Source organism: Ipomoea triloba, chromosome 12 (genome assembly GCF_003576645.1).
Source record: "Ipomoea triloba cultivar NCNSP0323 chromosome 12, ASM357664v1".
Classification (NCBI taxonomy): domain Eukaryota; kingdom Viridiplantae; phylum Streptophyta; class Magnoliopsida; order Solanales; family Convolvulaceae; genus Ipomoea; species Ipomoea triloba.
Window position 1 is genome coordinate 472,418 of NC_044927.1, and position 25,645 is coordinate 498,062.

At 36.6% G+C, this 25,645-nt stretch overlaps 4 protein-coding genes across 7 annotated transcripts; 3 read left to right on the top strand and 1 right to left on the bottom strand.

Moving 5' to 3' along the window:
* Positions 1-7,350: 7,350 nt before the first annotated feature.
* On the top strand, positions 7,351-11,673 carry LOC115999005 (aspartic proteinase-like protein 1). Of its 2 annotated transcripts, none has more exons than XM_031238716.1 (10): positions 7,351-7,823; positions 8,555-8,693; positions 8,892-9,133; positions 9,225-9,452; positions 9,566-9,704; positions 9,785-9,855; positions 9,943-10,042; positions 10,268-10,328; positions 10,431-10,502; positions 10,852-11,673. In XM_031238716.1, the coding sequence occupies exons 1-10, from the start codon at positions 7,537-7,539 to the stop codon at positions 11,088-11,090; spliced, it is 1,578 nt and encodes a 525-aa protein (XP_031094576.1). In that variant the 5' UTR covers positions 7,351-7,536; the 3' UTR covers positions 11,091-11,673. The 2 variants fall into 2 exon arrangements, with proteins under 2 accessions (XP_031094576.1, XP_031094577.1); XM_031238717.1 differs by having other exon boundaries at positions 7,662-7,823; positions 8,858-9,133.
* A 4,490-nt stretch (positions 11,674-16,163) lies between these two features.
* On the top strand, positions 16,164-17,401 carry LOC115998512 (heavy metal-associated isoprenylated plant protein 23). The gene is made up of 2 exons (XM_031238094.1): positions 16,164-16,491; positions 16,721-17,401. Exons 1-2 carry the CDS (start codon positions 16,326-16,328, stop codon positions 17,014-17,016), a joined length of 462 nt encoding a protein of 153 aa, XP_031093954.1. The 5' UTR covers positions 16,164-16,325; the 3' UTR covers positions 17,017-17,401.
* Positions 17,402-18,257: 856 nt separating this feature from the next.
* LOC115998360 (photosynthetic NDH subunit of lumenal location 4, chloroplastic) lies at positions 18,258-21,330 on the bottom strand. Of its 3 annotated transcripts, none has more exons than XM_031237916.1 (6): positions 20,922-21,330; positions 20,603-20,695; positions 20,003-20,063; positions 19,837-19,905; positions 19,432-19,558; positions 18,258-18,611 (listed from the first exon to the last, which is right to left on the bottom strand). In XM_031237916.1, exons 1-5 carry the CDS (start codon positions 21,252-21,254, stop codon positions 19,479-19,481), a joined length of 636 nt encoding a protein of 211 aa, XP_031093776.1. In that variant the 5' UTR covers positions 21,255-21,330; the 3' UTR covers positions 18,258-18,611; positions 19,432-19,478. The 3 variants fall into 3 exon arrangements, with proteins under 3 accessions (XP_031093776.1, XP_031093777.1, XP_031093775.1); XM_031237917.1 differs by having other exon boundaries at positions 18,258-18,647; XM_031237915.1 differs by having other exon boundaries at positions 18,258-18,617; positions 20,922-21,329.
* Positions 21,331-21,831: 501 nt separating this feature from the next.
* Positions 21,832-25,444, top strand: LOC115999250 (bifunctional aspartate aminotransferase and glutamate/aspartate-prephenate aminotransferase). Its single transcript, XM_031239093.1, has 10 exons — positions 21,832-22,123; positions 22,935-23,163; positions 23,261-23,354; positions 23,442-23,545; positions 23,699-23,947; positions 24,030-24,143; positions 24,252-24,335; positions 24,426-24,596; positions 24,719-24,832; positions 25,091-25,444. Exons 1-10 carry the CDS (start codon positions 21,984-21,986, stop codon positions 25,229-25,231), a joined length of 1,440 nt encoding a protein of 479 aa, XP_031094953.1. The 5' UTR covers positions 21,832-21,983; the 3' UTR covers positions 25,232-25,444.
* The last annotated feature ends 201 nt before the right edge of the window (positions 25,445-25,645 follow it).

The following is a 25,645-nucleotide window of genomic DNA, read 5'->3' on the forward strand; positions in this document are numbered from 1 at the left end:
AAAAAAAAAAAAAAAAAAAAAAAAAAAAAAAAAAAACATGAATATAACTTAGTTAACCTAACTACATAGCCTACCTTAATTAACTAACACTGACTGCGACTTGTCACCACATATTTTAATCCCCAGTCTGCTAATCAAAGCAAACCCATTATGTGAGATGAGAAAAGTATTATATATGCATGGAAAATATGAAATGGTAGCCCAGTTTGTACCCACTAACCGACCTTGTACACTAATGCTACACTGCCTGCTAAAACATTATATTATTCCAGTGGAATCAAGCTAGCTAGCTAAGCTAGTTTATTTTTGCTGCATTGCAGCCTGCAAAATCCTTTACAGTGATGACAATGGTGGCAATTTGGAAGCATGTTGGGCTGTGGATTAAAAAATCGAGTTCAGCATCCTGTAATCAGATCGTGAGGCCAGTTGTTACGCAAATATATATAAAGAAATAAATGTGCTCATTTACTACTAGCTATAACTTTTGGAGTGTAAGCGTTTGATCCTACAATTAGTATATTAGAGCTAGGATCATAGGTTTGATCCTACAATTAGTATCAGAGTAAAAATCACGAGTTTGACTTGGAGAATGACACAAATATAAAGGAATAAATTAAAGTTAAGCATTCGTTACTAGCTATAATTTATCCCACCTCCCGCTCCTCATTATAAACTTTGCTGATCTTTGGAATTTCACCATAGATTGTGGTCCTCTCGATCTTCTCCTCTTCCATATTGTGTGTGTATGTGTGTGTATATATATAAAATTTAATTTGTGTCTTATGTGTTCTCCGTATAGATAAACGTTTGCGTGCAATGTGGCATAGCCATCTACATTGAGTGTTACAATATAATATTTGCTTTTTATTTATTAACTTTGACTGTGATCAGTTTATATTATATTGCAATATTTAGTTAAATAATGTAAGTTGACTTAAAATAATAAAACTAACAATATAATAAAGGGTGGGATTCATAGTTGTAAATGAAATAAAATGGAGTTGGCTGTCAGACTGAGACTTAATTAAACAATTTGGATAGTGCCCCCGACATACAGCTTATCGTGTGGTGACCAACGTTGCATGCCGCATGTTACAACTTATGGCTTTATTTGTTTTCAATTTTCTACTTAATTTGGTATGGGTTAGGAATATAATCACCTCAATTGAGCGGAGGCTTAAAAAATTGAATCTAATATTATAACATTGAAATATGATGCTAGTTAACTGCTATGCATGTATAAGAAAATAAAGAAGTTGTGTTTTCACCACTAACTATAACATTTGGTGTACCTGATAATTAGTATTATATATAATGGGTCATAGGAACATGATGTGCTAGGAAGGGGTTGTGAGTGAGGCTTCAAGGGTTGCTCCCATCAACATATTATAGCTACAGTCTAATGTAGATGGTTTTCACTCCAAACTCTTCTTGGCTCTCACTAAACATTATATTATCAAACATACTTTGTAACCCTTTTTTAAATGACAACACCAATGAAATACCCTTAGTTTAGAATATATATATATGTGTGCGCGCGCGCATTTGATAATGCCTTTAGAGTAAGTGTGAACAACATGATGTCAATTAGGTTAGCCAGTTTGTTTCTCACTAGTCCTATCGAACTGTCGTGCTTATTAGCTTGACCGGCTAATTGCTTATTTTTGTTGGGCGAGTTTAAAATTGTTGGCCCAAACTTTTAAACCTTGGGTTGTCAGGCTTATCGGCGGAGACTCAACTAAAATATTTAACATTTTCAAATTAACATTATAAATTTTCAATTTTAATAATAAATAGCGCATTCACACTAATAAATATAAACGTATACATCCTTATACAAAGAATGGTCTTTAAGTGACTTGGCCTATTGAACTAACACACCAAATTTTGGGCTAGCTCATTAGGACCATCGAACTTATTACGCTAAATTTCTTTGTCATCCCTAAACTTTTCAATTTTATTGGGTCAACTCATCCGTTTTAGACTAAATTTGAAATCTTTCATATATACTTACAACTTTTAAATTTTGTTTAGAATTTAGTTTCTCTATTGTCGTACAAAACAATTGTTCCCTATTTCGCTTGCTCTGACCCAATAACGTTACTTTCTTTGAAAGACATTGAAACAGATATACACAAACTAAATTTATAGGTTTTCTTCAATCCAATGGATAATGCACCACATACAGACAGACAGTCAAACATAATACAGACATTGAAAAATATATCACAATGGTTTTGAAGGTGGAATTGAACCCAACCTCCAAGAAAACCAAAATCAAATACGAAACTACAGCAACAACGTAAAGGTTTTTGGTACATTAACGTCGTCGTCGTCGAACATAAAACACGGCCTAAGCTTTTTGTTGTTGTGAATTATGTTGAGAATCCGGTGCCGGAAACCCGCCGGCCGGGTGAATTTTCTTAGCCTTTCCACGTTTAGGCTCTTGCTGGGTTGCATCTTTGCCTCTTCCTTCATCGCCTTGATCCGATCTCCTTATTTTCTCCTTTAGACGCTCTTGCTGAACATGAACATGGGCATAGCTAAAACCAATGGACGACATTTTTCCAAGGTTTTGTCAAAGAATTGAATATAATGCAAATGTATTATATTGTTTAGAAATGACCAAATGGTTTTGTGGTTGGGGTTTGAGAAGGCTAAGGATGGGGATTATAGGGGGGGGGGGGGATTTTCTTGGTTAATGAGGTTTAGAAGAGTTGTTTATTATATATTTAAAGTTGTGGGGAATAGTTATGGTGAGGATTTTGGGTTTATTAATGAAACAATGCAAGGCGGTTTAGGCACGCAGATAAGGAAGGTAGTGGAGGTTACATTAATGGATAAAGTAGCCAACCTGCTTTGCCCTAACCATTAATTGCAAGCTAAGACAATATGCCCCCTAATTATCATATTAATTATTATGTCATTATGAGGGTATAGTATATATAATGCCTTATTAAAATTTTACATTATTGTCCTCTCTATAATCTATATATATGTGTATGTGCGTTCATGGATCCACCTCCATATAGAATAATGATTACATTCTAACAAGGTAGGACCGAAATCGAGTGGCTTGGCCCAGTTAATAAGAAAATGCTACGCCTACTTCCAAATTATACTTCCACAAAATATTTAATTTTTATTAGATGAAAAAAATGAACGAAAAGCATGGTCTGCCTCTTTTTTTTTTTTTTTTTTTTTAACAATCAAAACATTATATTTTGTGGTGAATTGGTGGTGATAAGTGCACCTTGTTTTAATTTTGTTACTTTTCTACATTATATTGTCTATCAAGGAAAGCATGTATAAATAGTTTAATGAATGTATGATCAAGTTGAGTCCACTCCTTAATTATTAATATAGTGCAGTGTGCACTATAGCATTTTAGTTTATCCAATAACTTCACTTTCTTACACACAAAATAGTAAAAATTATTAATATTTTTGTTATGGCATGTTTGGTTGGATGGAAAACTAATTCCATGGAAAATGTTTTCCATAAAGATGAGGAAAATAGGTAATTCTATTGTTTGGTTGGATGGAAAATGAATTCCATGGAACTCCACTTCCCAAAAGCTAAGGAAAACAAATTCTTTGGTAGGAGTAGGTATTTTGTTTTCCATAGAGGGTGGGAAGAAAATATTAAGGCTTGGACTATTTTACCCTCAACAAAAGTTATTAATTACATATGTATATATATTATCACTATTATTACTAAGGGCATTTTAGTCTTTATATTCATAATTCCTTACCATTCCAAATTCAACCAAACAATGGAATTGATATTCCCAGTAATTTCTTTTCCACCAACCAAACAGTGGAATCCGTTTTCTTGGCAATTTGTTTTCCATGGAATTTGAATTCCATTTCCTTCTTTAAATATTTTTCAGCGAACCAAACGGGCTGTTACTCCTTATTTAACAAGACCTATCAACCTAATCGTGAGCTGAATTTAAACAACGCCCGACCATCCTATGTGCGATATGTATGGGATTAAGATTGAAGAAGACATAAACAAGAAACTAGGGTCCATGCATGTCGGCCATATGTATGGGGTGGAGATGATTGGTAACAAAAAACATTAATATATAACTTAGTTACCAAACTACATAGCCTACCTTAATTAACCAATATTTATAGCTGACTGCGACTTGTCACTACATATTTTAATCCACTGTCCGCTTATCAATAAAACCACTACTACTATACTGCTATATATATATATGCATGGAAAATGTGAAAATGCATGGTAGCCCAGTTTTTATCCACTGACCGACCTTCTACACTAACGCTACGCTGATGATGCGTGCAATGGCTGAGTCATTGACAGTGGCTGCGTGATCGTACAGTTAGAAAAAATGAGATCAAGAACATAAAACAAAAAAATGAAGAAGAAAATTAAAGTTTACTTGTTCAGTTGAGAGCCCAAACCCGCGATTATATGCATCATAGGCAATCTTGATGTACGTTTACAAAATTACTCATTATGTACGGGGGCGCTACTCTCGCACCCCCACCCACTCAACAAATTTAGTTCGGTTTTAAACCATGAAGACACAAGTGTTGTGACTCCATTCCACCTCACTTTGTTGCGATACGCTACTCCACTCCACCTTGCATTTGTGTAGATAGGAAATTAAAGTCCAATCATCACTCCTCCATCCGTGTATATTCTCTTTTTTCTCTTTAATTTATTTCTTCTCATGTATGCACACGTACAATTAAGTCTATCTTTTTTTTTTTTACAATAAATCACACCATAAAACCTCATATTAAACATAACAAAGACAAATGTGGATCATGTCTACCAGATATGTGCATATATATCAAAATTTGTGTGCATTAATGAATGAGTTTCCATTTTGAGCTCAAGTTGTGCTAATCAAATTCTATAATATGGACACAATTCACACAAGTGAGAGGTGCAAAGGGGTGATGAATGCACACACATCAGTTGCTCAGTACTAGATCAGATTTGCATGTACAACTTACTAACAGGATGCACTGACACACACCATAACCGCCAACCCAATCACAACCCCAACAAGGGTGTATAAACAAAACCAACACGAGTGTGCGCATATGAAATCAAAGACAATAACAACGTAACATACAACAACTTTGCATAAATGACGACATGCACACTAACAAATCAATAGTGCACACGATGGCCAAATCAGTGTACACTACAACTAACATACTTGGATTAAATATGCACACTGAAATATTAACGCACACACAATTCTGGAATGCACATGACACTACAATATAGTGCACACATACCACATACATAAGCCCCCAATGCACACATTTAAAAATGCACACGAATCTATACTAGAGTGTAACCATGCATGTATAAATCCACAAATAATAACATCAGGATTTTAAATGTACACAAAATTATTAATTCATCCCTCTATAAATATATGCAAATAAATAATCCAACAAATCTATAAAAAAAAAAAAAGAATCATGATCATAAACAACTCTATGCGGAGGTGAGGGGTTCTCATAAAAACAAAATAAGAGACTAAATAAAAGGCCTATAACAGCCCAACAACAAAAACCTAATAACTCAAAAAGCTAACACACAAACCCACTGAAAAGCCCATTTAAAGATTAAAAATGCATTTCCCGTATGAAAAAAAAAAAAAAACTCACGAAATAATAATTAAACATTTAATGAACTTTCTATGAAATAATTACTAATAATCCATATATTACTAAAGGATTTATATAATCTTATTTATTGTCTAACTAGCTCATTCAAGTCACTAATTAATTAAATTCTTAAGTAGATGATAAATAAATCACCTCAACTACCTCTACTTATTATCAACCCGTTGTGCTATTTATCTTCCTTTTGTAATTTGTAGACTATTACATAATAGCAAAGTTTACCCCGTATACACCTTGAAATAAAGACTACAACTTTTTCTCGTCATCCATAGTCTAATAAAACTAAAATACATATATTTAAAAAAAAAAAGAAAAGTTGTGTCATGATCCTCCAAATTAGATGCTACTACAAATGGCTGTATGTTACCGGTTGGGACAATTCAGCTACCAAACCTAAAGATGGGGTTGTGAATGAGGTTAACCCTTCAGCAACCCCAAGGGGTGCTTTCACACATATGTTTACTCCTCAACTTCTTGCTTCTAATTTCTTCTATCATTGCTCGTGTCTACTTCACTACTTGTCACTGAAGCAAAGTTTAAATTAAACTCATCACAATTAAGTTGTTGAGTTTAGAAGCACGAGCCAACCTCAATTGGCTTAGGCGTGTTTAGAAAGCAGAAAAATGACTTTTGAAAAATATTTTTTTAAAAATGAGTCATTTTTTAGTAAACGTTTAATTTTTTTCAGTTGCAAATTATACTGTGGACCGCGACATCAAAACGACATCGTTTTAATTAATGAAAACAAACGGATGAAATGGTATCCGTTCCGCGCAACTGCAATTCTCTTTCAACACAACTGCAGTATTAGTTCAACACAACTGCAGTATCAGTTCAACACAATTACAAATCCAGACGAATGAAACGGCCTCTATTCCGCGTAATTGTAGTTTTCTTTCAACACAACTGCAGTATCAGTTCACACAATTACAGCATTAGTCATGACTATGGTCCACAATACATTGTGGATCATGATCACGCTATAACATCTAGTCAATTTGATCAAAATAACATTTTAATTTACAAAAGCCCAAAAGAATTCACAAGTATTACTAGAAGATGAACATTGACAACATGCGCAGTAGTACAAGTGTACAACATAGGATGCGGTTTAGTCGGTTGCTTTACGTAATCGGCGATACACAACAAGTGTACGACTGCCATTATTAACTACAAATCCAAAAGAAATCAACAGAAGACAAGCTTGTCTTACAAATATCACGCCGCTATTTGCAAGGTTACACGCGTAACCTCAAAAAAAAACTGTGTTTTTCTATCTTTTTCATTTAAAGTTTCAATCTTTAGTAGCATGGTGATATTGACTTTTGTGCTTAAATAATTTTTTTTTTTAGTTCTAAACTGACTCGGTTACAATATAGTATTAACTACTGAAACACAAGAAGTCAACAAATGCCTCAACTGAGGCTTGAACCGACTCCCTTCCACATGGGAGTGTACATCGAATGCCGCTTGACCACAAAGTCTTTGGCTGTGCTTAAATAAGTTAAAAAGTAATTATAAACAAATATTGCAAGTTAATAGTATTAAAAAAAATAAAAATAGATATTTGATTGTAATAGGGCTAGTATTACTCAAAAAGTTTTAATCTTTGACATAATATATCTTATGGGTTTTGATTTAAATAATTTATAATGAAATTTTTATCCAAAAAAAATTAAAAAAAGAAGAAGATTTTCGTGTGGAATTATCCAACCATGTATACTGATATATGTTGTCGAAGTAATAATTAGTATACGTTTAGCTTGTTTGCGGTGTTGTTTAGGTTGGCAAGATTCCGCTTTGAGCAAGTGTGAGAGGCGCTGTGTGAGTTGGATTTGAGGTTGCAATTAAGGCAATGGCGATGCGCCTCGCGGCTGTTGTGGCGGTGGTCTATGTTATGCTGATTGAGTACAGTGCGACGGCGATGTACTCGTCGCGGCTAGTCCACAGATTCTCCGACGAGGTGAGGAAGCATAAGGAGTCGAGAAACGGAGCGTGGCCGGAGCGTAGGAGCTTGGGGTACTACCGGAGTCTGATCAGCAGCGACGCACGGCGGCAGAAGATGAAGCTCGGCCCTAAGTTCCAGCTTGTGTTCCCTTCTCAAGGAAGCAAAACTTTGCCTCTTGGAAATGAGTTTGGATGGTCACTTTTCTCTCCCTCTCTCTATCTAATTTCTTGAATTTTGTTATTCATGCTTGGGCTTGCAAAATTCTTTAATTTGTATGAGCTATTTTATTTGTTTGGGTGACGAGGAAACTCGCAACCACTACCTTCCGAACATATGCTCTGGGCCCGCATTGTGATGTTAGCCAATTTAGCTTTTTAATAGATGTCAGACTCAAACTAAGAAGGTTAATGGGTCGTTTACATAGAGTCAAACTTAGAATTTTGTGATTATCAAGTCTTCAGCCCGATCAATTTAGCTTTGGTTGCTCCTGTATGAGCTATTTTATAATCAATTTAAGTAGGTTGAAGAGCAAGAATCCCAAATTGGCTGGTTCTTGAAGAGTATGAGCCTTTGGTGATGATTGAAATATCACTTAAGAGATAAGACCATCTCTCTATGCTTAAAAGTCATGACTTTAATTTGGGTGCTTGATAGATTAGAATCTGAAGTTGATGATGGAAAAGAATGGAGGTATCACTTATGATAAGGACCATTAATTAGATTGAGTTGTATCAAGTAGGAGTGAATATCTAATTTTTAACTTTCGTTCTCTGTACTTATCTCTTTTATTTGGGCAATTAACTTTCCAGAAAATGCTGTAAACTGTGGTTCAATGCTGTTAAGTTTCTATGTAATTTCCATGGATAATTAGTTTAACTTCTTATGAAACAATGTTAATCCTTTCGGGATTCTTCTGCTCTGTCAGGTTACATTACACATGGATTGATATCGGAACTCCACATGTTTCGTTTCTCGTCGCAGTGGATGCTGGAAGTGATCTACTTTGGCTTCCGTGTGATTGCATACAATGCGCTCCTTTATCAGCAAGTTACTATAGCAGTCTGGTAGGCGGTCCACTAATGTTATTTCAGCATTATCATCAGACATCCTTCTGTTTAATGAAAGTTTTTAAAGCGTGTTGTCTGTCTTGCAACAAATGACTGTTATATTGATAATCTATAGTATTGGCAACAGGTTTAGCACTTATATTCCGATGATTGATTGGCAGGTGCTCCCTCGTATTTGGGGCATCTATTATGCAGGATAAGGATCTAAATGAATACGATCCCTCGGGATCGAACAGCAGCAAGTACCTGTCGTGCAGCCACCAATTATGCGAAAAGAGTTCTACCTGCAAAAGCTCTAAACAACCGTGCCCGTATACTGTTAACTACTATTCAGATGCAACATCGACGTCTGGATTACTGGTTGAAGATATAATCCATCTAACATCAAACAAGAATAATGTATCAAACAATTCCCTTCGTGCTGCTATCATTTTAGGGTATGTACTGTTACTTTTCCCGAGATTAAAGAGATTGTGCACAAGAACTATATGTGCTGTGAAATAACTAATAAGTCGATTCTTTTGTCAGATGTGGTAGTAAGCAAAGCGGCAGTTACTTGAATGGCGTTGCGCCTGATGGTCTGATGGGTTTGGGCCCGGGAGAAATTTCAGTTCCAAGTCGTCTTGCCAAAGCAGGGTTAACCCGGAATTCATTTTCTCTATGTTTCAAAGAAGACGATTCTGGAAGGATATTTTTCGGGGACCAAGGGATATCCAACCAGCAAACTACTCCCTTTCTGCTTTCGGATGGAAAATAGTATGAACTATTCAATCACTTCTTAAAAGAGTATTATTCTCGGTTTCATCATATACTATGCTGTTATTTTACGTTACTTATTCTTGACTCGTGATGATAAATTCGTGGTTTAGTGTAACATATGTTGTTGGTGTGGAGATGTGTTGCGTTGACAGCACCTGTCTACAGCAGACGAGTTTTAAAGCGCTGGTAGATAGCGGTACTTCGTTTACGTTTCTTCCAAATGAAATATATGACAAAGTTGTACAAGAGGTCGGCTCTTGGCTCTCTGCTACTTTGCTCGTTTACTTAATTTAAGCGCTGTATTCTCTAATCACTTTTTCGGGTTGCAGTTTAACAGACAAGTAAATGCTGCCAAAACTAGATTTGACGGCTATCCTTGGGAATATTGCTACAAATCCAGGTATAAACATAACGATAACACTTGTCTTTTAGCTGGCTTCGTTTGATACGGATAGACCAATATTGTTAAGCATTTGTTTTCAAACAGTTCAAAAGGTTTGCCAAAGGTGCCGTTACTGGCTCTTAATTTTGGGTTGAACAACAGTTTTGTAGTCCAAGATCCCATCGTTGCAATTTATGGCACTCAGGTTGGTGCTATACGATCCACTTATATCTTCACTTTATTTATGGGGACGCCAAATTTCTCAATTTCTCATTGCTTAAAATTACTCTTTCTTGGAAGTCTAGCTATTGTGTTCATATATGAACTTATTTTTCCCTTACCGAAGTACCCGAATCACGCATAGTGAACTGATATTAAGAAAGTGCACTCTCTCTTTCACGCTCTGAATGTTGCAGCCTCTATGGTGCAGGGTTTAGCTGGGTTTTGTTTAGCTGTGCAACCCATCAGAGGAGATATTGGAATAATTGGGCGTAAGTTTTACTCGTCTCCCCTTTCCTTCTTGAATTCTACCCTTTAGAAAGCATGCCATTATGGAATATTGAAACATTATTGTAACCAATTCCTCTGTGCAGAAAACTTCATGACTGGATATCGAATGGTATTCGATAGAGAAAATCAGAAAATGGGCTGGTCACGTTCAGACTGTGAGTAAAAATGTGTTACGTGTTATGTTTGGTTTAAACTATATATGCCTCTGTTTTCATTAATCTTTATCGGCTTTACTACACGAAACATCGGTCCATTCATTATAGGTAAACATAGAACAAGTGACCTTAGGATCAATTAGTCTGTGCAGATAAGCATATAATACTAGCGTGCAAACATCGAATGAGGGAAATGAAATATAGCATTACATATTCATATATGGCTCGATAGGGATCCCGATTGTTACCTGCTTCAGCGAGCATTGCTAGCTAGCTCTTGGTAAACATGAATACGTTTGTGTTAGTTGTTTAATCGCTTGATTTGAAATGTATCTGCACTCTATGTCAGGTCACGACTTCGCTGATGATACAGAGAGCGCTTCCAGTGGCCGCTTGCCTAACCCGTTGCCTGCAATCGAGCAAGCAAATGCATCGGGTAATCATGGAGTTGCTCCTGCAGCTGTTGGGGGAAGTACACCTTCAAAAGCTAATGCCATGATCAAATACCAACTTTTTCTGGCAAATTTTTTCCTTTTTTCAGTGCTTTCTTCACACAATCCTTTTAGGACGCTTTTGTTAATGTTCTAGGGTGGGCCGTAATATTCCAGTTGATCCCCAACCCCGAGAGCTCCCCACCTCCAAGACTTACCTCACTCGAGCGTTTGCACCACTGAACTCTCTCCCGGGAGCAGTAGCAATCCCGGCCCCTATAGGTTGATATTTTGTGTAGTTTTACATATCCTTAATTTTAAAGGGTAAACTATCAAAACTTGGCCGTCTGTGTGGGAGTTACACTTAATGTGGTGGACTTCTTGTGAGCGCTAAACACTAGTCTCCCTACCTAAGAGACTGCTGAGTTATAGTAATTTACCTATCGAACATGAGTGTGGGGCGATTGAGGCAAGTATAAAGAGTGTAATGATTTGTGTATAGAAAATCATGAATTCAAAGGTTTGCCTGTTTATGGCATGACCACCCTACAGCCTATATGGCTATAAGATTCCGTCACCTAACAACCTTAGTGGATTGAGGTTGTTTCTTATATTTAATGCCAACCTTTATAGATGTGTTGTTGGACGTACATTAGCACATAGGACACCCTGCTTCTTCGGATCGTGTTGTAAAAGACATAACATTATATTAGTTAATGGATTTTTTATTTTTGGAATAATGTTATTTTTTCTACTTGATTTTAATGCTTAATGCTTAACTCTTGACGGTTTTTATTGCACTTGCATATAAGAGTTAATTAATCCATACATTATTTTATATTTCTTTTTTTTTTTAACACTACTCTCTGTTACAATGTAGTATATGTTCATAGCTACTTTCCTACATTATTTTATATTTCTTTGTATTAAAAATGCATTTTACTTTATAGTGAGGTTTATATTCGTGAAGTTTTATTTAAACATGATTGTTCTATAGTATGTGTACTGTTTCAAAATTATTCAATATGTACCTCAATTACAAGTTAAAACTATTAATATGGATAACATATGGTATAAATCAAAATATATAAATGTGGAGACAAGTTCATCTAACCAATATGACTAGGAGGCTAGGTCTTTGCCTCTTAATTGGATTGGTTCAGTGCGAATGAGGATTATGGTACGAGCTTAAAAGTGTTTCTTATAGATAAAGTCTATTCAAGACACCTCGTGGTCTAATAAAAAAATAAAATAATAATAATCTTTTTATTAAATATTATATATTCCAGTGGGTTGTTTGGAGGGGTTTGGACTATATGAATGTATATATGCCTCTAAGGATGCAAACAATGCAGAAAAGAAAGAATTGAAGGTGACTGGTAAATTATTGGAGGCACATTGAGGACTAGAAACTTTCATGATTTTTTTTTTTTTTTAAATATACTTTATTTACCTTTTTTTCCCAATCAAGAAGCTAGTGGGATTCCTACTTTAGTATTTTGGCTCTTGATATATGTATTTATTCTTAATAGGAAAAATGTTTTTACCCGTCTCAATGTAACTTATAATTATTGGATGCTCATGACTTGGTTAATTAATACCATAAACTTATAATAATCAATGACTAAAATATCCAATTAAATAGTGTATGTCATGTCAAGAGGAAAAATTTTAGATGGCAAATTAAAGAGTTTGATTGTTTAAATTTTAATAAAAGTAATTTTATTGATGTGACGAGAAAGTCAACTGCCGCTACTCAAAAGTGCGCTCTTCCTCAAGAAAAATATAAAACATATAAAAAATAAAAATTAAAGAGGAAAAAGGTGAATATCAATGTTATATTACATATTGATTAGGCAATAGGTGAAAATAAAACCAATTAAGATTGTTGTGTAGTGATGAGCATATGCATGCATCAATTAACAAGTGGTGGTGCAGTGAAAGCAACATCGTAACAATTAATAATTTTGCTAATATTAATTAAAGTGGTTGTCTATATCCGATATAGATACATATAATTATCAACTATATTTGACCCTCATGATATTTATACATTCATCATTTTTGTAAGGTAAGTTGGAGATTTATATGTTATAATAACAGTGCATGGGTCATCACAATGTTATCTTCTTATCTATAATCTCAAGAGACCAACAAAAAAAATCATTGTAAGAACCTTTTAACCTACTTCAAATTATAATAAATATTAACAACTGTTCATACTGACGAGGCTAAAGTGAATGTGAATTATCTTAAAGGGACTTCACATGGTATGGCCTAAGGGGGATTGGGGATGAGTTACCATAGAGTTAAGTTTGATTGTGATTTCCCACATAATATATATAGTAATTTTTTTTTTCATATATGTGTGTTTCACGTTCTGATCAGTGAAATCATTTCTATGACAAGCCCTGAAAAATGGCATTCTAGCTGTCCCTCTTTTTTTTTTTTTCTTCTTGATGTAATTTTTAGAGAAAATTGTCATTTTGGTCCAATGACTATTGGTATCTTGTTAATTGCATTCCACGACTTTTAAAACTGTTAATTTCGTACCTTAACTATGCAATTTTTATCAATTTTGGTCCATCCGGCCAAATTACCGGCAAAAAGTGACTGGAAAATTTTAAAGAACAAAATATTAAGGGTAGTTTAGTAATTTGATCCCCTTCTTTCTTCTTCTTCGTTTCATTTTCCGCCGCCGTCTGTTCATGACCCAACTCCGCCGTCTATCAAAGCATCCAGGCTTTGGAAGCCGCAAAAGTCCGCCATCTTCGACTGCTCCTCCGGCGTGGCCGAGTTGTACCGTCGCGGGAAAATGTCGCTCGGCTTCAACGCTTCCACGGAAATTGACGGCCTCTGCTGCTGATGCTGGCTCGCCGGAAACCCACCTCCTGCGACGTACCTCCGCTGGTTTTCGTACATTGCGCGACGGCGCTAACGAGGAAACGTACCTCCGGTGTAATGCCGCCGCCGCAGGCGGCGGATTTTGCATGTGATATAACAGTCAATGCATTGAGGAGATGTATCCAGAATAATACAATCCACAACCCTACAGTCCCAGGTAACACAAATATGAGACAGGCATCATGAAATTTAGTAGAAAAGTCCCGTCCTGTTAATATGTTCTTGAAAAATCTACGGGGCATGATCCAAATTCAATTTCAAGTATATTATTAGAGCCACAAACCGCCACCACCACCTGCTCGATCACTATTACCAGGGGTAGATCCATTTACCACAGATGACGGTAAACCATTACCGGGGGTCTCAGTACTTTGTTCTTCTTTCGGGCGAAGCTGTTTCGCCTCGTGAACCAGCCGCCTGAGAATTGCCCGGTTCAGATGATGGGGGAAATTAGGGAAATTGACTTCGGTCAATTAGGAACAGCAGTCAAAGACCAAAAAATAAAAATAGGAAAAGACTTTTTTACCCCTCTCAATTAAGGATAAACGTTGGTTTAATTTTTTCCGGCCAATTTTGGCCGGCTGGACCAAAATTGAGAAAAAATGCATAGTCATGATACGTAATTACCATTTTTGAAAGTCGCGGATAGCAATCAACACTACTATAATAGTCATTGGACCAAAATGACAATTAACTGTAATTTTTACTGATTTTAATGATTTAATGCTTATCTGAAAGAAAAAGTATTATGCAATCTACAAGTCATTTCCAAATTGGTCAATCTAAAGGAAAAAGTGTAGAAAAAATAATAAAAGAAATGACTAATCATCATTTGAATGATCGTGGAAGGAGACGATGCATGAATATTGTTGTTAGGATGGGAGACAATGTATGCCCAGACACGGCTGTTTTGATCGTTCTAACAACGTTAATCTATCAGCTCTAACAGGGGGAGGTTAGAAGCTTCATTCAATTTTAAGATATTATGAATTATATATATGATAGGTTTGGTGAGCTGAGCTAACTCAAACAATTATACTAATAATCAAACAGCTTTCCTACCAGCTGTTTCTTTGTTTTGTTCCAAAGATTGGCTCTTTCTTTGTTGTATCCTTTCATCAAGTCTACATTTTATATACGTAGTATATATAAATATATTGTGTAACGATCGCGAGGGAAACCCGGCCCGCAATTACTATTCAACTATGTGTATTAGATAAATTCAATTCTTATATAATAACTTGCCAATCATATATGGGAGGCAAATTGTACTAGGAAACTCTCCCATACGACATACTCAATCGAGAGGTTACGTTGTTGGCAAGAACCAAATAGTTGGCTTAATTAGAAACTATAAGACTATGTGGGAGCTGCCGATTGGCCTTCGGTTTGTACCAATTATCTATGGACAACTTATGCTAGTTTACTTTATTGTGGTATTTTGTCGATTATGGTCATATGGTTGTAAATTTTGTTCAAATATTATGAAAATGATATATTATTATCAATTTGTAATAAGATTAAATAATAAATATTTCCAATTGGGACTAATGTGATAGTAACGGTACCCTCTACATATTTTTCCATTTAAATTAAAGAATTTCGACAAATTAGAGGTTTTTACATGCTATGTTTTTCAAACATTTTCATTAGAAAAATAAAAATATGTTTTATATATTCCTAGGGGACAATCGACACATACTAAATTTGTTCCGTGTCGTTGTCATCTAATTGTCATGAAACTTCAAAAGTAATCACACTTGTATAATTTATTATTAATGCAAATGTTGTTGGACAATAATTTAAAATTTTATTATTTCCAAACTAGCTAATCAAACCGCTGATTATGTATGTTTCAACAATGTTTATACTATTTTTAGCTCCGAATAGAATGATTGGGTGTGTGAAACATAATTTTTGTATTAAAACATATCATGAATTTTATTCTTGAAATATGTTTAATACACCTGGGCTGCTAGCTCTCTGGGTTTGCTCTTGAGCTCATGCCTAGCCGACCCTAGAGCTAGTTCTCAGTCCACGTTCATACTACTTTTGTTGCGTTTAAAGGTCGAGTCAAATATACTAATCAATTCTAATATGATTGTACCAAGTATAATTTTAAAAAATATATTACAGATTTTTCCAATCATGTTAATTAAGCAATTCTTCCAGATATTTTTAGTACTTTATAAAGCTAGAATTCAAACTCTGCAAATATAAAAAGCAATAGTTCATAGTACGTGTTGTGCTGTCATGTACGTTGTGGGGTCTTCACCTTCCCAAAAGCCCCTATATAAACACTAGGCCGGTGCAACAAGAAAGATCAAAGAGGGAAATAGTAATAACAAACAAAGTTATAGCAGAGCTCTAGCTTTAGAAGCCTTTTCTTTTCCATTTCCATGGTGTTTTGAGCTCAAGAAAGTTGCTAAAACTTTTGAATTTGAATCTGCAAAACTAAAAGTGGTAACTAAGAAGAAAAAAGCACAGAATGGGTCTTGGAGGAACACTGGAGTACATTTCTGATATGATGAGCAGCAGCCATAGCCACAAACACAAGAAGAAGAAGAAGCAATTGCAGACTGTGGAGCTCAAAGTCAGAATGGACTGTGATGGGTGTGAGCTTAAAGTCAAGAAAGCTTTGTCTTCTTTAAGTGGTCAGTATATATTACAATCATCTCATCAATATATCATTTGCCATATTTTTAGTATATGTCCCATATTTACATATTTAATATTGCATATAAATATGATGCTCGTCATCTGGACAAAAATATTGGATGTTTTTGTCTTTGCTGTGGATATAGCACATTGCTGAACCACTTAAATCTTTTGGATTAATTCTTGTTCTCATTAATCTTAACATTTCGGGTGTTTGGTTTGCAGGAGTGAAAACAGTAGATATAAACAGGAAGCAGCAGAAGGTGACGGTAACAGGCTATGTAGAGGCAAACAAGGTGTTAAAGAAGGCCAAGTCCACCGGGAAGAAGGCGGAGATATGGCCGTATGTGCCGTATAACTTGGTGGCTCAGCCGTACGCCGCTCAGGCTTACGACAAGAAGGCGCCGCCGGGGTATGTCAGGAGGGTTGACAACCCGACCACGGGCACCGCCACCAGGTTCGACGACCCCTACGTCACCATCTTCAGCGACGAAAATCCTAATGCCTGCTCTGTCATGTAATCCCAACAAGTTTTCAAGGCCCCTCGAGATTGGGTTATAGTTAGAGGTGGTCAAAACTCGGGCCTGACAGCTCGGGACCAGCCTACCCTGGGATGCCAAATTCAGGGCCGGTCCCGTGCCAGGCCTATCCCGAGATGGTGTTATATGGATCAAATTTAGTCGAGTTTATTTGAAGTATGTGTTGAGACTTGAGAGTGATGTAAATGGTGCTGGTGATTTGTAACTTGTAAGTTAATTTTGAGATGTATAATATAGTTATATAGTTTGTTTTTACGTGTAATGTTTGTTGCATGAGGTATGTACTATGTAGTGTATGTTTAATGGTTTGGTTTGATGTGAGGTAATGATTGATGAGACTAATTCCAAACTTGCATTTGGTTGGCCACAGCTGTACTTTTTTTCTTTCTTTCCAAAGTGTGTGCTGACTTTAGACGATCGGGGGAAAGCAATTGCAATTATTTTACTAGCAGTTGTAGAGTGTAAGATCTGATTTCTATGGAATAGGGAGGGAATCAATGACGTTAATTTGAAGGAATGAGAATATGAAATGAAGAAAAGTGTTTAGGGCAATGTTTAGTGGTTAAGTAGCTGGACTTGAAACTCTCTTCTATCGATATATGATGAGAGTTCAGATCTGTCACAAACAATCTAAAGATAAGCTTCACCAGTTTGATCTAGACTCAAAATTAAGCAGATTCGATTTACCTACTCACGAGAGGAAGGTCCAAAATCCAAATATAGTCAAAAACAAGTTTTCTTGAAAAGAAAAGACACCAGAAAAGTGTGTTCAGCACTCATCAGCTGTATCTGTAGATATAAAAAGCAAGAAAACGTTGGGGTGGGGGGCCCATTGATTTCAAAATTTTTGAACGCTACAAGCCTACACCTGCCTTTCTTGTCACCTCACCGCATTCATCATTCAAGATTTTAGGCTCCATTTAAACCCCACAAGTAAAACCACACTTTTGGGGACACGAGAAATTAGTTACTGTTCAAAAGTGTGAAATTGGTTATTCTCACCTTGTAACCCTCGCAGATAAAGAACCATAAAGATGTAAACTATCTTAAATTGTTCATAGCTAACCAGCTCAAACAAAGAAAAAACCACGTGTTTTCCTTATCTCAAAGTCGATATTCATGTTTCTTTTCAATCAGATATCTTAAATTCAAGTCTCATCTCCAACATTGTAACTACGAGTATTATTATACGTTAGAGAATAAGAAATTAAATAAAGTATGTGTAGTAGAACTCTTAATTAATTGAACTGTGAACAACCTGAACAAGACAATTTAGTGTCCATCATCTACCATTGAGTACAAATCTCACATTATTCATTAAACATGTACACAAAGTGTAATTTACTATGAGAATAAATATATATACATATATATATTGCAAAAAGAGTGATGCCTAACAAGTTTAAGCACCAAGGGTAATGCCTGGGCACATTATCTGCATCTAAAGAATCCTGGCAAAAAATGCAGATAAAACCGCTCTTACTTGTTAGGGAAAGGTGACTGCTTGCTTGTTGCAGGCATGGACTTCTGGACTTACTTTTGATATCTCTAGGGAACAAATTCTCCGTCATTTAGCTCTGTACCTTCATATTGAGCCAAATCGAGTGTGAATGCTATGTCAGTAAACCGAAAAATGTATTCAGTGACATGTAGGATTGAGTAAGTATCAGAACAGATATTGACTTAGCAATACTCAAGAATCATGTACACTTCATTTGCAGATATGCAAGTGATTACATAGAATATAATGTGTATCCATAAAGTTTGTATATGTCGTGTCATGAAAGCTCAGTAAAACAAATACGGAGTAACAGTAAGCTCGTGTCCTTTACATCATCAATAAGGTCAGGTTCGATCAGCCAAGGTAAGTAAATCTATTTGTTCTCAGAACCTAGCCAAGAATTTTCAACAGTGTAGCACGATGAAAGCACGTGTTTGGTGGACAAAAAGCCAACATACACGATTGATCATAATGCTTTTTATGACTTTCTGCTTTGCTTTTCATTCAACAAAGTGGCCATCTAAGTTTTCAAGATTTCAAATGATCAAACACAAACAAGCATCCTTGAATTAATACTCGAGGGGTAGAAGCTCTATTTGTTCTTTGTTTAGACAGTTTAGGGAGTTAGAAGTAGAGAGATTTAGACACCACCGATGACATTCTATGGTCCCTATAAGAGTAGAATTGAAAAAAAAAATTATTGGCACCTCATGCACTAGAAAAGGAATTGTGGTAATCTAATTGTTAGTTATTTGGAGTTCACCACGTTTATTCTTTCCTCTTTATTGACTCACAACCATATACCAATAAATGATGCATAATCTTGGAGAACTTTAAGACCATTCTTGCTCGATGAATTATACTTTTAGCTAATCTAGTAGACAGTTAAGAATCACCAAATTGCTATGCAGTGACTTGTAGATGTCTGGTTGTCAAATGTACTTCACTTCCGGTTTCCCTTGTAGACCTCTACAAAATTGATGTCATATGTGAGAGTGGCATTTGGAGGTATATTGCAATCCCCTACATGAATGTAAACAAAAAAACAAAAGCAGGTATCAGTATATAGAAGATTATTGCAAGTAAGTCCAGGTTTTCCAGCCAAAGCAATGAAACATCATGCACAACCGGCCAACTAGCTAGAAGCACATATCTACAGCTTTTTCGTTCAATACAGGGCTGCAATATGATGTGAGGACAGAGTGCAAATTGTTTTGGACCAGTAAGATTATCGGAGATCTTGTCATCTCATAATGCAAGTAAATGGTACTTAAGTACTAGGATATATCAGAGAGATCCACCTTGAAAGCAGCCAGCAGCTTCAGGTCCATACGCCAAATGTGGAGGGATCTGTAACTTGCGTTTTCCACCTATATGTTAAAGTAAAACCGTGACCTATCCTGACCCGGTTTATGGAGAAAAGAATCGTACAACTATGGAAGCTTCTTATTATTCATAGAACCTCACCAATTTGCATTGGAGGTACTCCTTCACCTCCCAAAATTCCTTGATCTAGTCCTTTGATCACCTGCCACAACAAGCTTGTGAGTTACTATTACTAATATCTATCAAAGTGGACAATGGCAACTGTTTGATCAATGTTGTGTCTTCCCCAAATGCCCTACAAGATTGTGAGTTGTGACCATGTAAATCAGCGTTCCATTAGGTGGGAGGACCCGTGTCTGGAGCCCACAAAGGGCCAGCCCACAAGATGCTGAAACTCTCATTCTACAACTGGAATGGCTCAATTCCATTAGGTGGGAGGACCTATGCCTGGAGCCCACTAGGGGCCACCCCACAAGAGACTGAAACTCTCACACACTACGGCTGGCAAGGCTTAGTACCCACAATTGGTCACCTAGAAACCAACTAAGCTAACTGTGCTGGCGGGGCTCAGTACCCACAATTGGTCAACTAGAAACTAGAAACCAACTAAGCTACCCGTGCTGGCAATTCAACTGAACTACTGAAGCTGATATGCATAATGTCACAAATTGGGCTAGAAGTTCAGCACACAAAAGGAACCAAAAACACCAATACTCAATTGGAACAGCTAGCAACAACTACCTTTCCCATGCCTAACCGCATAGTGAGTGGTCTACCACGTTTGTAGCTGCTGTCAAAAACTACCCCATCACTGAACCTTGCAGTATAGTGAATCTGAAACAACAATAAACAATAAAACAGTGAATAAGAAAATCCCCCCATTCCATGATAATCTAACACCAAAAATGGGTTCAAAGCATCACATCCAATTCCCAAAGAAAACACAGCAAATTAAAGGGATACATTCCAAGAATCAAGATTCATGGACATCTAATTGTCGATTCCAGTAAGAAAAAAAAGTCACAAGAATCATAAAAATTGAATCTTTAAGCATCTATACATTGATAAGCGTATTGTAGGGAGCTTCCTGGCCAGACCCAACCGTGATATCACAGTAGCCAAGTCCAGAAGGGGCAAAGGTGAAGTCACAAGGGGGGTCAGCGGTGGTGGCGTAGTACTCAATTCTAGTGGCGTCGGCTTCAAGAGGAGTAGAGGCTACCATTGATGCAGCGAAGAGGCCAACACCCAGTTGCAGAATTTGCCTCTTGCTATATGCAGTGGCATTGGGAGATGGTTGCAGTGAAGCAGTGACTCTGAAAGGTGGGGAAATGGTGGATTTGGGAGTGAAAGGTTGAAGCTTTGGTGCAGCGAGTGGTAATGTAGAAACGGCCATTTTTGTGGGGTGCTTGCAGGCAAGCGTATTTGGTGCTTGATATCTATGCTCGATATTTGGTGCTTAATCTGCAGCTTGTGGGCTGCATTTGGATAGGGAAAAAGTGTTGCATAGGACCCTCTTGCTCTTGGTGGGGTAATTCATGCCCCATTTTCTAAATTTGACAAAAAAAAAAAATTTAAAACTTTTGAATTGATTAAATATAAGTATGAGAATTATGTTTCATTCAATTAATCAAGCAAACAATTCAAATATTGATAAACATAATATTGTATTGTTCACATTTTAGATGTACTCAAAGGTATATATACTTCAGTAAGTTGAAAAAGTAGCTATGAACAGATACTATATTATAACAGAGTGGACAGTACTAAAAGTTATATCATAAAGTAGTGTCTTTTTAATGTATTAATTATGGTTTGATTTAGTATTTTATATTTTATATTTGTTTCTACATTTTAATGTGATGTTATTCTATTTAATTTAATATATAAAATTTTATTTTTTAATTTCAAATATCAAGTAACAATATATTCATATTCACCAACCCCTGTCGCAGAGTTGTTGTGCATACTCTTCCCTCTTCCAACAACCCTTCGCTCGCCCGCCCGCCTACTTTTAGACTCACCAACCTCAATCTTTTATCTTTCTCAAAAACCTCAATCTTTTATCTATGTGATTCTACCAGCAGTTCATCACTTTCGCTAAACCGGGAATCAATCTCTCCTTATGGCCACGGCTTCGCATTCTCTGCAATTTTTTGGCTCTTCATCTCCCGGTGTTGCGCCCAGGCCAGCTACAACTTGCCCGGATTCTCAGAGCTTCAGATCACTCTCTTTCTCTTCCCGGCTAAACTCGATTACCCTCAGGTAAGCTTCTCAATTTCCCTTTTGATTCCCCCATTTCCATTTCTTCTTTGTGATTTCTTCACTTGCACTGTTTTCTTTTCCTCCAACAAGATTTGGGTGCTGGGGACTGATCAAATGATACTCAAAGTTTTAATCTTGTTCGCATTGGGTGCAATGGTAGAACTGTAATTGTTAAAGAATGCTTTTTTGATTGATGGGTAGCGCAATACGGTGTTGGAAATATGCTAATGTTAATGGTTTCTTTGAAGGCAGCTGAAATTTAGTTTTGCTTGAATTTCAGCTTGATATATTGGCCTGTACTTGTTAAAGAATGCTTCTTTGATTGATGGGTAGTGATAAGGTGTTGGAAATCTGGTAATGTTAATGGTTTCTTTGAAGCAGCTGAAATTTAGTTTTGCTTGAATATTAGCTTGATATATTGGCCTGTACTTGTTAAAGAATGCTTTTTTGATTGATGGGTAGTGATATGGTCTTGGAAATCTGCTAATGTTAATGGTTTCTTTGAAGGCAATTGAAATTTAGTTTTGCTTGAATTTAAGCTTGATATATTGGCCAGTACTTGTTAAAGAATGCTTCTTTGATTGATGGGTAGTGATAAGGTGTTGGAAAACTGCTAATGTTAATGGTTTCTTTCAAGGCAACTAAAATTTAGTTTTGCTTGAATTTCAGTTTGATATATTGGTGATCAAGCTAATTTTGTGTCATGGTTATGTGGGATGAATAGTTCATGATTTGGATATGATTTCCAAGTTCTTTATTTATATGATGTAATTGAGTGAGGGATGTTGATCTCTATGTCTATCTGAACTAGATCTTTGGAGCCAAAGAAGCAAACGTATCCAAGTAGAGTAAATCAGGTTGCTAGAGTTCGCTGCAGTATGGAGGTTGATATCTCTCTAAGCCCGAGAGTGAATGCAGTGAAGCCGTCAAAAACTGTGGCTATAACCGATCAAGCAACTGCTCTAGCACTGGCTGGAGTTCCCGTTATTAGATTAGCGGCTGGGGAACCCGATTTTGATACTCCTGCTCCGATAGCAGAGGTATTAACTGCTTAGGTTTTGAATATCACTTCATGCTACTTATCCAATGATCGACAATATTTATATGTTGGTTGACCATTTGATCTTGTGTGCCTAGGCTGGTATCAATGCGATTCGTGAAGGATATACTAGGTATACCCCAAATGCAGGCACTATGGAAATTCGTCAAGCTATTTGTCATAAGTTGAAAGGTAATTTCGTAATATCTGAATTATTCATAATCCTTAAGAGATATTTTCATTTTTTTTTCCATTTGTTGATAAATTTCTTTAATGTAGAGGAGAATGGGCTAACTTATACCCCCGATCAGATTTTGGTGAGTAATGGGGCAAAGCAAAGCATTCTTCAGGCAGTCCTCGCAGTTTGTTCTCCTGGAGATGAGGTACCAATAAACATATACTCCATAGTGTCTAAGAGATTCCTAATTATCATTTGTTAAAAAAAATAAAATTTCTAACAAAAGTATTGGTATTTTTCTTTACTTTCTTGAAGCTAAAACTATCATACAATTAAGATATCTTGATTATTTCAACAGGTTCTGATTCCGGCTCCCTTCTGGGTTAGCTACCCGGAAATGGCGAGATTGGCAGATGCAAACCCCGTGATTCTTCCTACCAGCATATCGGAGAATTTTATCATGGATCCGAAGCTCCTCGAATCTAAACTCACGGAAAAGTCGAGACTGTTGATTCTTTGTTCTCCGTCGAATCCAACTGGATCTGTCTACCCTAGGAAAGTACTCGAGGACATTGCTAAGATTGTAGCAAAACATCCAAGACTTTTGGTAACTCCCTAATCTTTCAATAAAGTGACGTGGAGACGTGAATTTGTACATGATATAAGCAACGTCCTATTCTCCCTTTCAGGTGCTTTCTGATGAAATTTATGAGCACATTATTTATGCACCCGCAACTCATACAAGCTTTGCGTCTTTGCCTGGAATGTGGGAGAGGACTCTCACCGTAAATGGATTTTCTAAGGTGATTCCATTTTCATTGAATTACGGGAATATGTCCTAGGACATTTTGTTTTCTTATTTGCCCTGATTTTAGTGTTTTGTGCGTCTTACTAAATTGGGGTTGTTTTAGGCCTTCGCAATGACTGGTTGGAGACTTGGGTATATTGCCGGTCCTAAACATTTTGTTGCTGCATGCAATAAAATCCAGAGCCAGGTATGCCATCAAATGCGGAATAATTTTTTTTAGCACAACGGGATATATATATCTAATTTAGGTTTTCTATGGCAATGTATATATATATAGTCCACTTCAGGTGCCAGCAGTATTTCACAAAAAGCGGGTGTTGCTGCTTTAGGGCTGGGGTACGCTGGTGGAGAAGCAGTTGCAACGATGGTAAAGGCCTTCCGTGAGCGACGAGATTTTCTGGTCAAAAGTTTCGGGGAAATGGAAGGCGTCAAGATTTCAGAACCTCAGGTAACAGCTTATATACATCTGCCTTAACAAAACAAACCGCCCTTCTCGAGAAACCAATCTGTGAGAACATATCTCTATTTATCTTCCTTGATCTTTGTATTAACTCGATTCGACTTTTGCAGGGAGCCTTCTATCTGTTTATTGACTTCAGCTCTTACTATGGAGTAGAGGTCGCTGGATTTGGTGCCGTGACTGATTCAGAGTCCCTATGTCGGTATTTGCTGGATAAAGCTCAAGTAAGTATAATTGGCGTGTTGGTTCATTGTGCATATTGAACTAAGAAAAGTAAAACGCAAGTGCCTACAAGCTAATACCAATAAACATTTATGAAGCTGTTATCAACTAATAGCTAATTTACCAAACACCTTTCTACAATCAGCTAATGTTATCAACTAGTTATACCCTCTAACCTAATCAGCTAATCCGGTGATGGGATTTTTCATTTTGTGGTATACTACTAAACCGGGTTTATTCTGTCGCCTTGATTAAAACAGGTTGCTCTGGTGCCCGGGGATGCTTTTGGTGATGATACCTGTATCCGAATCTCGTATGCAGCATCTCTCTCAACATTGCAGGCAGCAGTCGAGAGAATCAGGAAGGCGTTGCTCACTATCAGGCCAGCTGTACCCGTTTGATGATGAATCTCTTCTTCTCCACATTTTGTGTGTTGGACAATTGTCATGAAAAGCCAGATTTTGTTGTAACTTCGCAACTACAGAATCTGAACCCTGTTGTCTGTCTGCTTGTTGTATGCTTGCTTTCTTATGATTGCTAGTTTCTGAGCTTTCTGTGCCCAGATTGCAGAAATATTATATGATGAAATAAGAAACTTCCCTTATTATAGTCAACTTCAATGCCTTTTTCTGTGGATCGGTTGAGAGCCTACGTTAGCTAGAATAATTGCCCTCTATACTATAAATACCTTAATTTACTGGAAAACTCGTAGTCGTTTTCCAAAAGTGTATATTGAGGTGAAGTCAGCCCACAACTATTGCTCAAGTCAGCCCACAACTATTGCTCAAATGTGCACATTGGATAAAGCTCTCCTT

Bases quoted from the DNA above. Each gene is read 5' to 3' on its own strand.
- LOC115998360 (XM_031237916.1), bottom strand. From the start codon at position 21,254: ATGGCCGTTTCTACATTACCACTCGCTGCACCAAAGCTTCAACCTTTC. The intron at 20,696-20,921 runs GTATAGATGCTT...TTGTTGTTTCAG, and splicing joins CCTACAATACGCTTATCAAT to ATTCACTATACTGCAAGGTT. The intron at 19,559-19,836 runs GTGGATCTCTCT...ACATTCATGTAG, and splicing joins AGCTGCTGGCTGCTTTCAAG to GGGATTGCAATATACCTCCA.
- LOC115999250 (XM_031239093.1), top strand. From the start codon at position 21,984: ATGGCCACGGCTTCGCATTCTCTGCAATTTTTTGGCTCTTCATCTCCC. The intron at 23,948-24,029 runs GTAACTCCCTAA...TCTCCCTTTCAG, and splicing joins CAAAACATCCAAGACTTTTG to GTGCTTTCTGATGAAATTTA. The intron at 24,336-24,425 runs GTATGCCATCAA...ATATATATATAG, and splicing joins GCAATAAAATCCAGAGCCAG to TCCACTTCAGGTGCCAGCAG.
- LOC115999005 (XM_031238716.1), top strand. From the start codon at position 7,537: ATGGCGATGCGCCTCGCGGCTGTTGTGGCGGTGGTCTATGTTATGCTG. The intron at 9,705-9,784 runs GTCGGCTCTTGG...TTCGGGTTGCAG, and splicing joins ATGACAAAGTTGTACAAGAG to TTTAACAGACAAGTAAATGC. The intron at 10,503-10,851 runs GTGAGTAAAAAT...ACTCTATGTCAG, and splicing joins GGGCTGGTCACGTTCAGACT to GTCACGACTTCGCTGATGAT.
- LOC115998512 (XM_031238094.1), top strand. From the start codon at position 16,326: ATGGGTCTTGGAGGAACACTGGAGTACATTTCTGATATGATGAGCAGC. The intron at 16,492-16,720 runs GTCAGTATATAT...TTTGGTTTGCAG, and splicing joins AGCTTTGTCTTCTTTAAGTG to GAGTGAAAACAGTAGATATA.